This window comes from Epargyreus clarus, unplaced genomic scaffold (genome assembly GCF_041222505.1).
Source record: "Epargyreus clarus isolate Ecla_fem2 unplaced genomic scaffold, WU_Ecla_fem_2.2 ptg000026l, whole genome shotgun sequence".
NCBI classification, from domain to species: Eukaryota; Metazoa; Arthropoda; class Insecta; order Lepidoptera; family Hesperiidae; genus Epargyreus; species Epargyreus clarus.
In genome coordinates this window covers 4584232-4597724 of record NW_027332233.1, presented here as the reverse complement: position 1 = coordinate 4597724, position 13493 = coordinate 4584232, and the positions used below count along the sequence as shown (strand labels likewise).

The 13493-nt window shown below is 35.6% G+C and overlaps 1 protein-coding gene across 2 annotated transcripts; it reads left to right on the top strand.

The window, feature by feature from the left end:
* Nucleotides 1-5682: 5682 nt before the first annotated feature.
* LOC140753457 (uncharacterized) lies at nt 5683-8795 on the top strand. 2 transcript variants are annotated; one of them, XM_073088067.1, is made up of 2 exons: nt 5683-6206; nt 7189-8794. In XM_073088067.1, exons 1-2 carry the CDS (start codon nt 5891-5893, stop codon nt 8016-8018), a joined length of 1146 nt encoding a protein of 381 aa, XP_072944168.1. In that variant the 5' UTR covers nt 5683-5890; the 3' UTR covers nt 8019-8794. The 2 variants fall into 2 exon arrangements, with proteins under 2 accessions (XP_072944168.1, XP_072944169.1); XM_073088068.1 differs by lacking the exon at nt 5683-6206 and adding an exon at nt 6901-7003 and having other exon boundaries at nt 7189-8795.
* Nucleotides 8796-13493: the final 4698 nt, after the last annotated feature.

Below are 13493 nucleotides of genomic sequence, written 5' to 3'. Positions count from 1 at the left end.
CGGTGGAGTGATATCTTCGTGTCGACGTCGTAAAGATTCTCAAGGTTGTTGGAATTGAGTTTGACCGGAGTCATTTCATCATTTGGGTTATACTGTTGAAGTGGTAGCTCAGAAATCTTCAAGGCTCTTCCTTTTATGTAAACCTTTCTTCCTTCCGTCATTTTATGACCATGTGGTCATGGCTATTCGTAATGGCAAATCCAGGTGCAGAAAGATAGCAGTTGTAAGGAATGACTCCTAGAAAACTTCCATTCAGGGTCTTATATTGTTCTTGCCCACAAGATATCTTGACTTTGTTTGGTACGGGAAAACTTAGAGTGATATGTCTATCGTCGAGTTGTTCAAGTGCTTCTCTGGTTAAGATTACTGGTGTGAGATAGCAAGTTGGATGAAGTTCCTGCTTGATAATTAGCTGATTTACCCAGTCTGAAAGATGAGCAGAGATGATTGTGCTTGTTTTCACAGAGATACCATGAATTGGTCTTCGGACATTCTGTCTCTATGTACAAGGAATCGGTGCTATGAATGGCTACATATGGATGGACAGTAGGGTGGGCCAAAAATTATTTTTAATTTTTTTTTCGCTTGATACCATGAGAATATCTTTCAAAATGACGAAACAAAAATTCTGGTAAAGTTTGAGCTCTTAATATTAATATTAAGAGGTGGCGATTTGTAATTTTTAATTTCCCATTTAAATAACACAGGAATATTTTTCTATTTTCTTCAGATTTTTGATAGGTTGGAATGGATAACTGCCGAGTAAAAACAAAAACTTATTTTTGTAGAGAATTTGACGATCTACAAAAAAGGTCTGATATGATTTTTCGCTAGGTTGAGTCCTTTGAAAGTTATTCGAAGTTTAATTCCAACCCGTAATTAGAAAAAAATATTTTAACAATTTTTTGAACTTTATTACAAAATAATGCCTCAAAAGTATAAAATATCTTATTTTTCATTAGTTTTGTACTTTGTATTCGATAAATTTATGGTAAATTTTTTTTTCTATAGATTTTGATTTTAATGAAAACTAGCATTTGAATTTGCGCGCGCAAGCGCGCGCCTTAACTATAGAGTTGCATATATTTTTATGTTTATGATATATTGAACCAATCAGATGACGAATAAATTGGTTTCACATATATTTCATCTCAATTTTATTTAGGGATCCATTTTGTAACAACGTGTGGAAAAGATTTAAAATTTTATGATATTATACGATGGATTACTCCTATTACTGTTTCAAATTTTTTTACCGCGAATATCAGTCTAGTCTATAATGGCGCCATCTTAACAACGTTATTAACATTTGAATAAATTTAAAGGTTACACTGATGTTCTTTAGCTTTGTTTACTAAATCAGATCTCCGTAGTTTGATTTTTATTCAATCGCATTAAGAAAAGTCATCTTTATTGTTTTAGTTCTGAATTTCTAAATTTAATTATTTGAGATTTTTAGGGCTACTTTATAATGAGCTGCAAACCTATTTTTTTAATCGGTTCTCCCAGCCCAAACGTTTTTGGTCGTAAATTACCTACTGTTAAAGAGGTTATGGCTGTGTTTTTTCATCATCATAAAGTAATGAACGAGACAATTAATGAAAGTGCAGTGAACACAATAATTAAAGTGGAAAAACAATGGCATTCTGCGGGATTACCGATTTGTGGAAGACAAAATGCTATTAAAAAATTGCGAAATTTACATTGTAAGTGGAAAAATTTACAGAAAAGTAGCAACAAAAAAAACTCATCAACTCAAAAAAAAAAGTCTCTCTTCCAAAAAATACTAAATGAACTTTTTGATATTACGGATCACAAAAGCCTTGAATCATTAGATGATGATAAAAAGATTTTTCTAGAAGGCCAAAAAAGTTTGAATCGAAGAGGAATTATTAATTTAAGTTCACAACCAGATACCGAATCAGATGCGATGACAGTTGATGAAATAAGTAAGTATTACATTTAATGAACGTGTACTAATATTTACAGGGCTCAGATTAATATTAATTGTTAATGTATTATTTAAGCTCATTCATGAGCTCATCAAGTAAGATTTGTAGCTGTAATTTTATTAAATAACTGAAACTCAGTGAATACAAATTCCAGTTACTTCCAATTTTCAATTAATGATTTCACATCTTCTAAATTTGGCAAATTATTTTTTTGTATATTGAATAATTTTATTTGCTCATAAAAATATCTAATTTTCAAATTGTAGATCAGCCAGAAAAAGATGAACATCTCTCGATAACTAAACAAGAATCTGACATAAAAATATCTCAGTCATCAATAAGCATAACCTCTAAATCAGTCTCGGATTTCGAAAATGAATTAACACCACCTGTTATTACTAAAATTAATGTGATGACACCAGAATTAGTGGCTGCATTAGATCGATCAAATGTTTCTAGCAGGAACGCTATGTACATTATTTCTGCGACTTTGAAAAGCGTTGGAATTGATTTAAATAGTGTTAACATCAGCTATAAAACAATTCAGCGTAGTCGGAATGCTTTACGTCAAGAAATTGCAATAGGGCTGAAAGATGAGCTGAAGGTTGAAAACAATTTTATTGTGCATTGGGATGGGAAACTGTTGACAGACATCACGGGAACTGACACTGTGGATAGACTTCCAATCGTTCTGACATCATGTGGTACTGAACAATTGTTAGGTGTGCCCAAGGTGAAATCAGGAAGTGCCAATGATCAAGCAGTTGCTATTCTTGAAACTCTCAATCAGTGGGGTGTGAGTTCATACATTAAAGGAATGTGTTTTGACACAGCAGCTGTTAATACAGGTAAGTTTTCAATAACATATGAGTTAAGCCAAAAGTTTTGCCGGAATTATTTAAAATAAATTATTTTCATGTTTTTATGGATATTACGTGGAAAATATGAGTCCTTTAAAAATTTTTTGATTACAAAAGTTTTAGAAAATTTAATTTTTCACAAAAAGTGTCTCTTATGATTTTTTCATACAACTGATATTTTAAGCGTGATTTAAAAAAATATGATTTATAATGAATGATGTCAAATTTTTGTTAATTTTGATGCTCTTTAATTTTGAAATTACGGCTTTCTGATTAGTTCTAAGAAAAATCAACAAGAAACCATTTTTGTGAAAAATTGAATTGCCTATAACTTTTGTTTCAAAAATTTTCGTATAAAATTTAATTATTAATTATTAATTAGAAATTGAGGCGAAAATCCTGGTTCTGTATGGTAATTATTTACATCATTCATGTTTTTCGTTTATTTTACTCGTATTCTAGGAATTCATCACGGAACCTGTGCTGAAGTGGAAAAAGTGATGAATCGAGAGTTGATTCATTTGCCTTGTCGCCATCACATCTTTGAACTCGTTTTAAAAGGTGTGTTTGAAGTATATTGGCCAACTTCGTCAGGCCCAAATGTTCAGTTCTTTTCTCGATTTAAAAATAAATGGAACGAGCTTGATAAATTCAACTTTAAAGGTGGGATGGACGATTGTATCGTTAGTGAAATATTGTCCAATAGCAGACAAGCCTTAGTCAATTTGGTAGAAGAGAATTTACAGGTATAAATTCATAAATTTACTTTATCATGCAAATTATGAGAGCAAAATGTTCTTGATCAAAATGTCTGATCTTCTTCATTTTATGAGGCAATTATAACTTAATTTATAACGTATACTTAACAGGTTCGTCAACCGAGGGATGACTATAAAGAACTCTTAGAGCTGTCACTGATTTTCTTAGGGGAAAAACCTAAAACCAACTTTTCGTTTAAACATCCAGGTCCAATTCATCATGCTCGTTGGATGGCAAAAGCCATTTACTCTTTAAAAATATTTCTTTTTAGAGAAGAATTCAAATTATCAGCTCGAGAAATCAATGGCCTACGTCAAGTATGTATTTTTCTTGTGAAAATATATTTAAAAGCTTGGTTCACCGCACCATCTGCGATTCTGGCACCACACAATGACTTAACTCTGATGCATGACTTGATTGAGTATAAAGCTGTGAACAGTTCCGTATCAAAAGCAGCTTGTTCAAAAATGATAAATCACCTGTGGTACTTAAGTGAACAGTTGGCCATTATTTCTCTCTTTGACGATAATGTATCTATTCTTGTAAAACAAAAAATGATTCGAGCTTTGAACAAAAATGAAATGAATACTGATCCAAAGAAGAAATTTGAAATTGAGCTAAGAGACTTGGATAGATTGTTATCAGTAGACCTAAGTGATTTTGTATCAAAAAAGTCGCTGATTACATTTCAAATTTTTGATTTACCTACTGACTTTATCAACAAAAATGTAGAATGTTGGACACAGGATGAGAGCTATCAAGAGAATATGGCATTTTTTGAACGTCTCAGCGTGGTCAATGATGTAGCAGAAAGAGGGGTTGCATTGATAGAACAGTATAATAAATGTCTTACGAAAAACGAAGAACAGTTGCAATATTTGCTACAAGTGGTTAAAAATCACCGGCAAAAATTTCCGAATTGTAACAAAACAAATTTAATTTGATTTTATATGAAAAGTGTAAAAATTATAAAATAAAAAATTACGTGATAATTTAAGAATTATTGAAATTTAGCGTTTATTATTTGATACTACGTAATGGTCAAGTCTATAAAAAATAGCTATTATTTTTCAGGAAATAATTCTGTTCTTTAAGTCATTGTTCAGGTAAAGTAAAGTTCTGATTTTTTTTCAATGAAGTAGGGAAAAATGTATTACTTTGACGATATTTTATTCACTTTTGATTTAATTTTAACAAAAATGAGATACTTCATACTTTTGAGGCATTATTTTGTAATAAAGTTCAAAAAATTGTAAAAATGATTTTTTATAATTACGGGTTGGAATTAAACTTCGAATAACTTTCAAAGGACTCAACCTAGCGAAAAATCATATCAAACCTTTTTTGTAGATCGTCAAATTCTCTACAAAAATAAGTTTTTGTTTTTACTCGACAGTTATCCATTCCAACCTATCAAAAATCGAAAGAAAATAGAAAAATATTCCTGTGTTATTTAAATGGGAAATTAAAAATTACAAATCGCCACCTCTTAATATTAATATTAAGAGCTCAAACTTTAACAGAATTTTTGTTTCGTCATTTTGAAAGATATTTTCATGGTATCAAGCGAAAAAAAAATTAAAAATAATTTTTGGCCCACCCTAATGGACAGGTATAAAGGCTGCATGGTTTTTATTCGGAAATATGGATAATATGGTCATAGGCCAAACTAGAGGAATTTTGAAAACTACTAGGGTCAGGCGGGGTAAAATAAGATACCCAAATCTATAGGTAAAAATAAGACATAATTATATTTCTTTGAAATAAACGTCAAATAGAACTGTATTCCATTAAAAAGTTCATTAAATACATAATTAGAAAATAAATTAACATTGCTTGATTATCCATTAATAATATTTATTTTGTAATATTTTACAACTCAGTAAAAATGTTGGTGCGAAATCTTTTATACGCGGTTCGAGCACTTTTCGTTGTCTCGTTCTGATTCGCGCCTCCTGAGCTCTTATCCCCGCTTCTTGCGTGGGACGTCAATTGACAGCGTGCCTTCAGTGTCTGGGTAACGTGCGATGGGTGAGTACGTGTTGATTTTCGGGGAAAATATGAGACAGGCTATAGGTAAAATTTAAGACAGTGTGTAGTATAAAAATAAGACAAGAGAATTAGTGCCTTTTCACACGTACCGGTTGCCGGGTGGCCGGCGCCGGTTACCCGGTGGTGAAGTGTATGGGCATGGTACATAGCTTTCACATGTACCGGCGTAATTTATCCGGCAGGCGGTTGCCGGGTGCGCGCCGGAACCACCACTGTGCGTCCGGTCGCCGGGCATCGGTTAGCCGGCGGCCGAACTGACAGTGGTGTATGGAACACGCAACTAGCTTTCAGACGCGCCGGCCGGTCAGTCGCCCAGGTACAGTCTGCGAGAGCACGCGCGTGCGTAGTTCTGTCGCACGCTCGACGACGCTCGTAAATTACATTGCATACCTTCTTCTAAACTATAAAATGGAGATAGATATCGAACTGTTGATAACATTGGTGGAAGCGAAGCCAGTTTTATGGGACAAAACTTGCGCTGAGTACAAGGACAAAAATGAAACAAAAAAAGCTTGGCGGGAAGTTTGCGCAATACTTAAGCCCGACTTCGAAGAAATTACTGACGGTGAAAAAAACTCATTTGGTAAGTTTGCAAATCATTTAATATTACACAACTGATAGTAATTACACTTTTTTATATTTTAGATAACTGCCAACTGACTTGTCCAGGTTCGGTCATAAAATAGTCCGCTAAAATATTTCTAACATTATTTGCTGCTAACCCTCCACGTCTTACTTGTTCTCCACTTAAATCTTCTAATCCAAATATGGTCATTGTATCCTCTGGTTGATATCCATCTCTGACACGGACAAAATTGTGCAGGATTACACAAGCCTTTACAATATCAACTGCGAAGTCCGGTTCCAAATTAATGGCACGATGTAATATTCTCCACTTATTAGTGAGAATTCCAAATGTGCACTCCACATACCTCCGAGCTCTGCATAAACGATAATTATAAATTCGTTGTTTCATGGTTAAATTCGACCCACCATATGGCCGAAGCAGATGTTTGTGTATAGCGAATGCTTCGTCACCAACAAAGAAATAAGGCATATTAGGGCTCGTTGTTCCCGTGAGACAATTTTCCTTCGGTAGCTCGAGCTCACTATTTAAAATTGATGACCACAATGAACATTTCTTGAAAATGTGAGAGTCACAGTCTTTTCCGTAGCTACCAATATCAACATATGTAAAGCAGTACTCCGAATCTGCTACAGCCATTAATACTACTGAAGCATAGCCTTTATAATTGTGGTACATCGATCCTAGAGGATTGATAATTCGAATGTGCTTCCCGTCAACTGCACCTAAGCAGTGTGGAAAGTTGGCCCTTTGTTCAAATTTTAAGGCAATCGATTCCCACATTTCTTTTCCAGGTATAGACATACATTCAAATTTCATAATAGACCACATAGCTTGGCACACTTCTTTTACTATAACGCTTATAGTTGAGATGCCAAGTCTGTACTCGAAGCTCATATCTGTAAAAGTATGACCACTTGCTAGGTATCTGAAACAATATAGGTAATTAAAATGATTTTAATTATTTTTATTATTACAGGTAAAGAAGTGATAAAACGTTGGGGAAACGTTCGTGATTCATTTAAAAAGTCTTGTAAAAAACAAAAGGACGTTACCAAATCAGGTGCTGGTGCTTCAAAAGTAAAAAAATATGTTTTCAATGATCAGCTACAATTTCTCAACAAAGTTTTTAAGGAACGTCCCACTACTGATAGTTTGACACAGGAAACAGAAGATCCTCAAACAATGGAAGGAAATACACCAGAGATTGATAAGAAAAAAGAACAATTGGAAAAATTTAAAAAACCTAATAAAGAACTAGGATCTCGAAAACGGCACGCAAAGATGGATCCAATAGAATTGAAAATGTTGAAAAAAATGGAAGAAGAACCAGATAGACATTTGTGTTTTTTCAAAGGAATAATTCCATCCCTAAACACTTTTACGGGCGATGAAGTTATACAATTCCAGTTGGGAGTAATGGAATTAATAACGAAAATTAAAAAGCAGAGATGCTCGGTACAGTACCACAGAATAAACCACCCTGATACGACTCATTCGCAAACAATACATCAAACATTTCGCCCCCAGTTGCCTGTTTCATTTCAAAATATACCTCCACAATCTCAGTTTTCACACCAAACTTTTGTTCCACCATCAACACTACCGTACCAAACTGTACCACTAAATGTACCATCACCAATACAATCAACTGTACCATCACCACAATTGCCTCCTACTTCTCCAACGACTTCTACTGCCCAGTTTTATCGTGTTTACGGCGAAGAATTATCAAATACTCCATCTCCATATTCAATAAATTCTTCTACAATGGATTCCATTGATTTTGCGGATGAAAATATGTTGTAACAATTTAATTATTTTTTCAATAAACATAAAAAAATAATTGATTTTTATTTTACTTACCGAATTGTAACAGCTAGCATCTCGACAGGCTGAATGCAGTTTCTCATTTTTGTATCCTGACGTTGCAAAGAGTTTTTCAAACGGTTATGTAATTCATCAAAAGAAGTTATAGACATTCTAAAGTACTTGAAAAACCTGTCTTCATGTGCTCGTAGATCTGGGAATAATGTATAGAATGCACCTAATGCTTCTCTTTTCATATTAATTGGATGAACCCAATAATTTCTTGATTTTTCTTTCCGGCGTAGATATTTTCGTCTTCGATATAAAAGCCACATTGCAATTATTTGTTCACGGTCCATCTTTGAAACTATAGAACGAGACTGTACTCTTGTCGGCTCTCTAGCCGATACTGCTGGCATCAACCGGCACATGTGAAAGCTTATTTGACACCGGGTATCCGGCGCCGGCTGCCCGGCAACCGGTACGTGTGAAAAGGCACTTAATCATGCCTCGAAAATGTGTACCCAAACCAAAAACGTACAATGAATCGAAGTAACAAGAAGCTTTGGAAAATGTAAAAAGCGGCAATCTATCTTTGAGAGAGACCGAAAAGAAGTATAATATTGATCCTTATTATGGAGGCGAATTTACGATTTAAATTAGAAGCAAACAAGGATGGAAAACGGTTTAAAGCAGAGAAGAAGAAATAGATATGACTGAAAAAAATCTGCGGCGTCCACACCAGAAAAGTATAGATATTACGACCAACTACTATTTTTTAAGGATGTGACCGAAGACAGAGGTCAGAATGTTACAAACTTTAGCAATGGACATTCGAAAATAATTGAAAAATTTTTGTTCGTTCTTTCGTAAAATTGGATAATGTATAAAAAAAATTCCATTTTCGTCTCTATTAATTAATATTTCTTGAACCCACAATGTACGTGTTTTTCTTTTTCGTTTTTGTCGACGTCGAACGAGTAAGGCGGCTTGTCCACCGCACCGTCACCGAGCCGATACCAAGAACGAGATTATTTTGGGGCCGATTTTAATATGTCGTGACGGCGGTAGTTTGTCCACTGCGACCGATATCGGCGGTTTATTTTGTTCCAGCTGTCACTCGTGTGTTTTATATTGCCGGCACATCGGCTCGTCAAAAACTCGGTGCCGATCTAGCGGTCACGCCGATCTACTCGGAATATCGGCGGCCGGGATGATGGTGCTCGGGTGACGGACGTTCGGTGGACAAGCTTCTATAGTAAATGTATGTATGCTACTTCGGCGCCGTCATTAATTATCGGTCGATACCGATAATTTCGATACCGTTTGTCCACGTTAACAAACAGCGTAACAGCGTAATAAACTTTGTGTAAGGTTGAAGTATTATAATGTATATTCTCTTTTCGAAGTATAAGGGCCACGTAATCATCGGCAGATAAAACATACTTGTACCGTATTTTATTGCTCTGAGTCCCATCGACACAAACCTCTTTTATGCCTGTCCAAATAACTTTGTCGTTAGCCGTTTTTTTAAACCAGTTTTTATTTTTTAACTGATCTTTAATATTAAATACTAACGACTGATTTACTTCTATTACTTCGTAAGAATCACCTGTTATTTTCGCCCGACGTACAAGCTATTTCCATTCATCTGGTGTATAAACTGTTTTATGCTCAGCAGCCTTTTCTATCACAGACAGACAGAATATCCGTCGCGTGTGTCCTTTTTCAAGTTACCTATGTAAGAGTAAGTAACCCAAGAAACGCAACTGGCTTCTTCGTTGGCCTCCTGCTTGGCACTTCGTCCCACATATAGCAATAACCTTGTTTGCCAACCATATCATATATGGTCAAATTATAGCATGATAGCTTTAGTTTGTAATACAATACACTCATTTTCCCGTGAGGACAAAACAAAACCTTTTGAAAGTCAAAAGTAACACAAGCGACAAGTTAATCTGAATCGACAGGTTAATTATTACTCGGATCAGATTATTATTTTAAAGAAAAAAAAAAGATCTACAATTAATCAATGTTTTTCAATAGGAAAAAAGCGGATGTGAATTTAGCTCTAAGAACATACCACCTCTAGATAGTGAAAACTGTCCACAGAATACCGTCGGTTGTGTACAGTGTGAGCACGCGTCCCTATCATGTCCATAGAAAAAAGTATTATAGTTAGATAGCACTTAAAAATATAAATCTTGTTAAATGTGACACAAACTCAACAGAATAATATTGTATTATCAGATAGCAAATATTGTTTTTATATACAGTTTATAATTTTCCACAGAAAAAAACGACGGATATTCACAACCCACATTTTAATTATTTACTTTGCAAAATTTTTACAAATGCAAAAATTTTATAAGTACCAAATGTTAATACTGTGGGGAGATTCAACTGAGGGTCGGAGACACGTAATGAGAGACGGTAGGTACTTGTATATAAAAGCGTATATTCGAGACGGCGGCGTAAAGTGGACTGGCGCGGCGAACGGGGAACGAGCGAACGCGACACGCGGCGCCAGAGAAATAGGTAAAGGCGCGAGCGAACCGATGCAATATAAGACCGCGCTACAATACAATATTAATTAACCTCCTGGAGTCTCTGGTAAAAAAAGTCCACCTCTTTACTGCACGTTTCACGACTAAAATTCGTAATTTGTGCATTTTTACTTGGTTCTTCAACTAGTTTTACTAATGACCCTTTCCACCTCAGGTATTTTCAAGATGCCTCCAAAAATTCCCACCAAAAAAAGAAATAGAAGGCGTTTAGGAGCGCGTAATTATAAAAACCACTCGGAAGAGATGCTATTGGCTGTCGACTTAGTTAGGAGCAAAAATTTAAGTTCTTATGAAGCCGAGAAACAATTCGGTATGCCCAGAAGGACCATTGAAAAAAGAGTGAAAAATCTCCATACGGATAAACCTTTTTTTTTTGTTTACGAGGGGGAAACCTTCAAAAGGTACCCGACGACGTGGGAGCGACGCCGGCTTATGTGGGATTTTTACCGCACTAAAACCCCCCCGGTGGTCGTCCTCGACGCTTGTTGGAGAACTCCGGGATCTCCGAGGGAACACAACCGGAGTCCTCCAAGCGCAATGCCCCGATCGGGCTCTGCCCTGGGGCAGCACTTTTGGCTCCTCCCACACCATCTGGTGTTTACGACGGTATGCGACCACACATACCGTCGTCCTTCCCGGGGTTGCTTGCTGGACGGTTCGAGCTCCCACTCTTGCCACCCGCAACCCCGGAAGCCCCCTTTTAGTCGCCTCTTACGAAAGGCAGGGGATACCGTAGCCCTATTCTATTCCCGAGACTACAGGGACCCATACGAATAAACCTGGTCTCCCAAGAAGAGCTAAAATTTGTGAAAGTGCTCAAAGCAGCAGGTTATTTTGGATGTCCGCTGACACAGTTGAACTAAATGTTAGCAGTTCATGAATACTTTAAAAAAATAACAAGACGTACATTTTCAATGATCAGGTTCCCGGCGACTGGTGGGTAAAAACGGCACAAAGACCAGTTAATTTGAGATCAGTTCAATATATATATCTCGTTATATAATCTCGCGAGGGCAGAAAAACCTTGGAAGATTTTGAGGAATATTTTAAAAATGCGAAATGTATTTTTCGCCGTGGAGTAAAGTACCCGGAAAATATTATAAATCACTCCAAAGGCTGTTGCTAAAGGACACCTGTAACCTAACGTTGTGTACAAGTCTAAAAAAGTATAGTCTGAGTGGTGCAAAGATGGACCAAAAGCGGTTGGTTCGATTTTATCACATTTTTTGATTGGTTTTCTAATATAGTAATTCCACGGGCAAAAAAATTACACGGACCGAAATTAGTGATTGGTGATATATGTTATTAAGTTACATTATCAAGCCATGTAAATCCTGAAGTGGTGGAATTGGGTGAGGTTTATCAAATCAGTTTTGTATTTTTGCCTCCCAGATCTACACATTTAACGCAGCCCTTGATGTTGCTTTTGTCGGACCCTTAAGAAAAGGCTTGGAGAAAAATCTTCTGCAATACAAACTCGACAATCCTAAGCAGGCATCATTAAAACCCATTTTCCTGTCTTTTTACAACAGTTGATGAATGCGTCTAATATAAAAAGGCAAAATATTCTGAGTGGCTTTAAAGCTACTGGCATATACCCGTTCAACCCATATGAAGTATATTAAAAATTGCCCGAACATGAAGATGAAATCAGATACGACGTAGATCAAACACTATTGAATTATAATTTGATGTCCAGAAATAGATATTGTACAAGATTATGTAGATATGTTATGTAGATATTGTAGGAATGATGCATTTTTATACCCCGAACGTATCTTTGACGCATTCGTGCCTCAATAAAATAGAACCCGTTTTGAATCATGGCAAGGGGAAGTACAAGAGTCTGATGACACCGTACAAAAAATTATGTATAAACGAGAGCATAGTGCCGTTTACGGTTCGGCTCAGTATCAAACAATACTTACCCAAAAAGAGGAATCGGTTTGGAATCAAGCTCTTCATCCTTTGTGATGTTAAAACTGGCATCATAGTCGAATTTATCGTTTACTGAGAGATTATATTTATAGGCTCAAAGAGACATTTGTATATTGACAACTAGTACACCAGCCCAAAATTATTAGAATATTTATATTCTAACCGGAAGATCCTCGAAATGAGTTATTCGCTGCATTGATTGCTTTTGAGATGGAATCTATTCAACCAGAGAATCGTTCACTAGTTTACATGAAAATTATTAGTTTAATACATAGCGCTCGTGCAGAAATGGCAATAGAAAAACAAGGGATTATTAGCCAGTGTCCATCGCCAGATTATTGTTTTTTTGTATGAAGAATTAAAAGGCTGTTTAGTTAATATTTATATTTTAAGATCCATTTTTGTTAGGTTCATATTAAGAAATAAATAATGATTATTTTTTCACTATTTATTTTTGTTTAATTTATTTAATGTACCTGTATCTATAAATGTCTTTCACAACATTATGCGAAATTATGCCTAAAGGCTCTGGCGCTGGGTGCACGCGAAGTGAATAAAAGCTTCGCGGTGAAAGGGTTAAAGAGAACAAACACTCTAAACTGGCGGTCAGGAACGCGCGGCCCGCGGACATCTTACTTGCGGCCCCTGAATGTTTTATAAACAGGTCCTAATAATATCAAAATAAATGCATGAACGAACAGCTAACAACCCTATAGTCAATAGTGTGTTAAAGTTGATAATGGCTTCAAAAATAAGGAAGTTAGCAGAAGAAAATTGGGTATTTAACGATGCATGGACAGATTTATATTTTTTTATTAATTGCAATGGCAAACCACTATGCTTAATATGCCCAAAAACGCTTACTATACAAAAAGAATACAATGTCAAACGCCACTGTGATAGCGAGCATAAAGCTAAATTAACGCACTGAAATCTTCAATTAAGAACCAATAAAATGTTTTTAGGGTTC

Bases quoted from the DNA above. Each gene is read 5' to 3' on its own strand.
- LOC140753457 (XM_073088067.1), top strand. From the start codon at position 5,891: ATGGAACACGCAACTAGCTTTCAGACGCGCCGGCCGGTCAGTCGCCCA. The intron at 6,207-7,188 runs GTAAGTTTGCAA...TTATTATTACAG, and splicing joins CGGTGAAAAAAACTCATTTG to GTAAAGAAGTGATAAAACGT.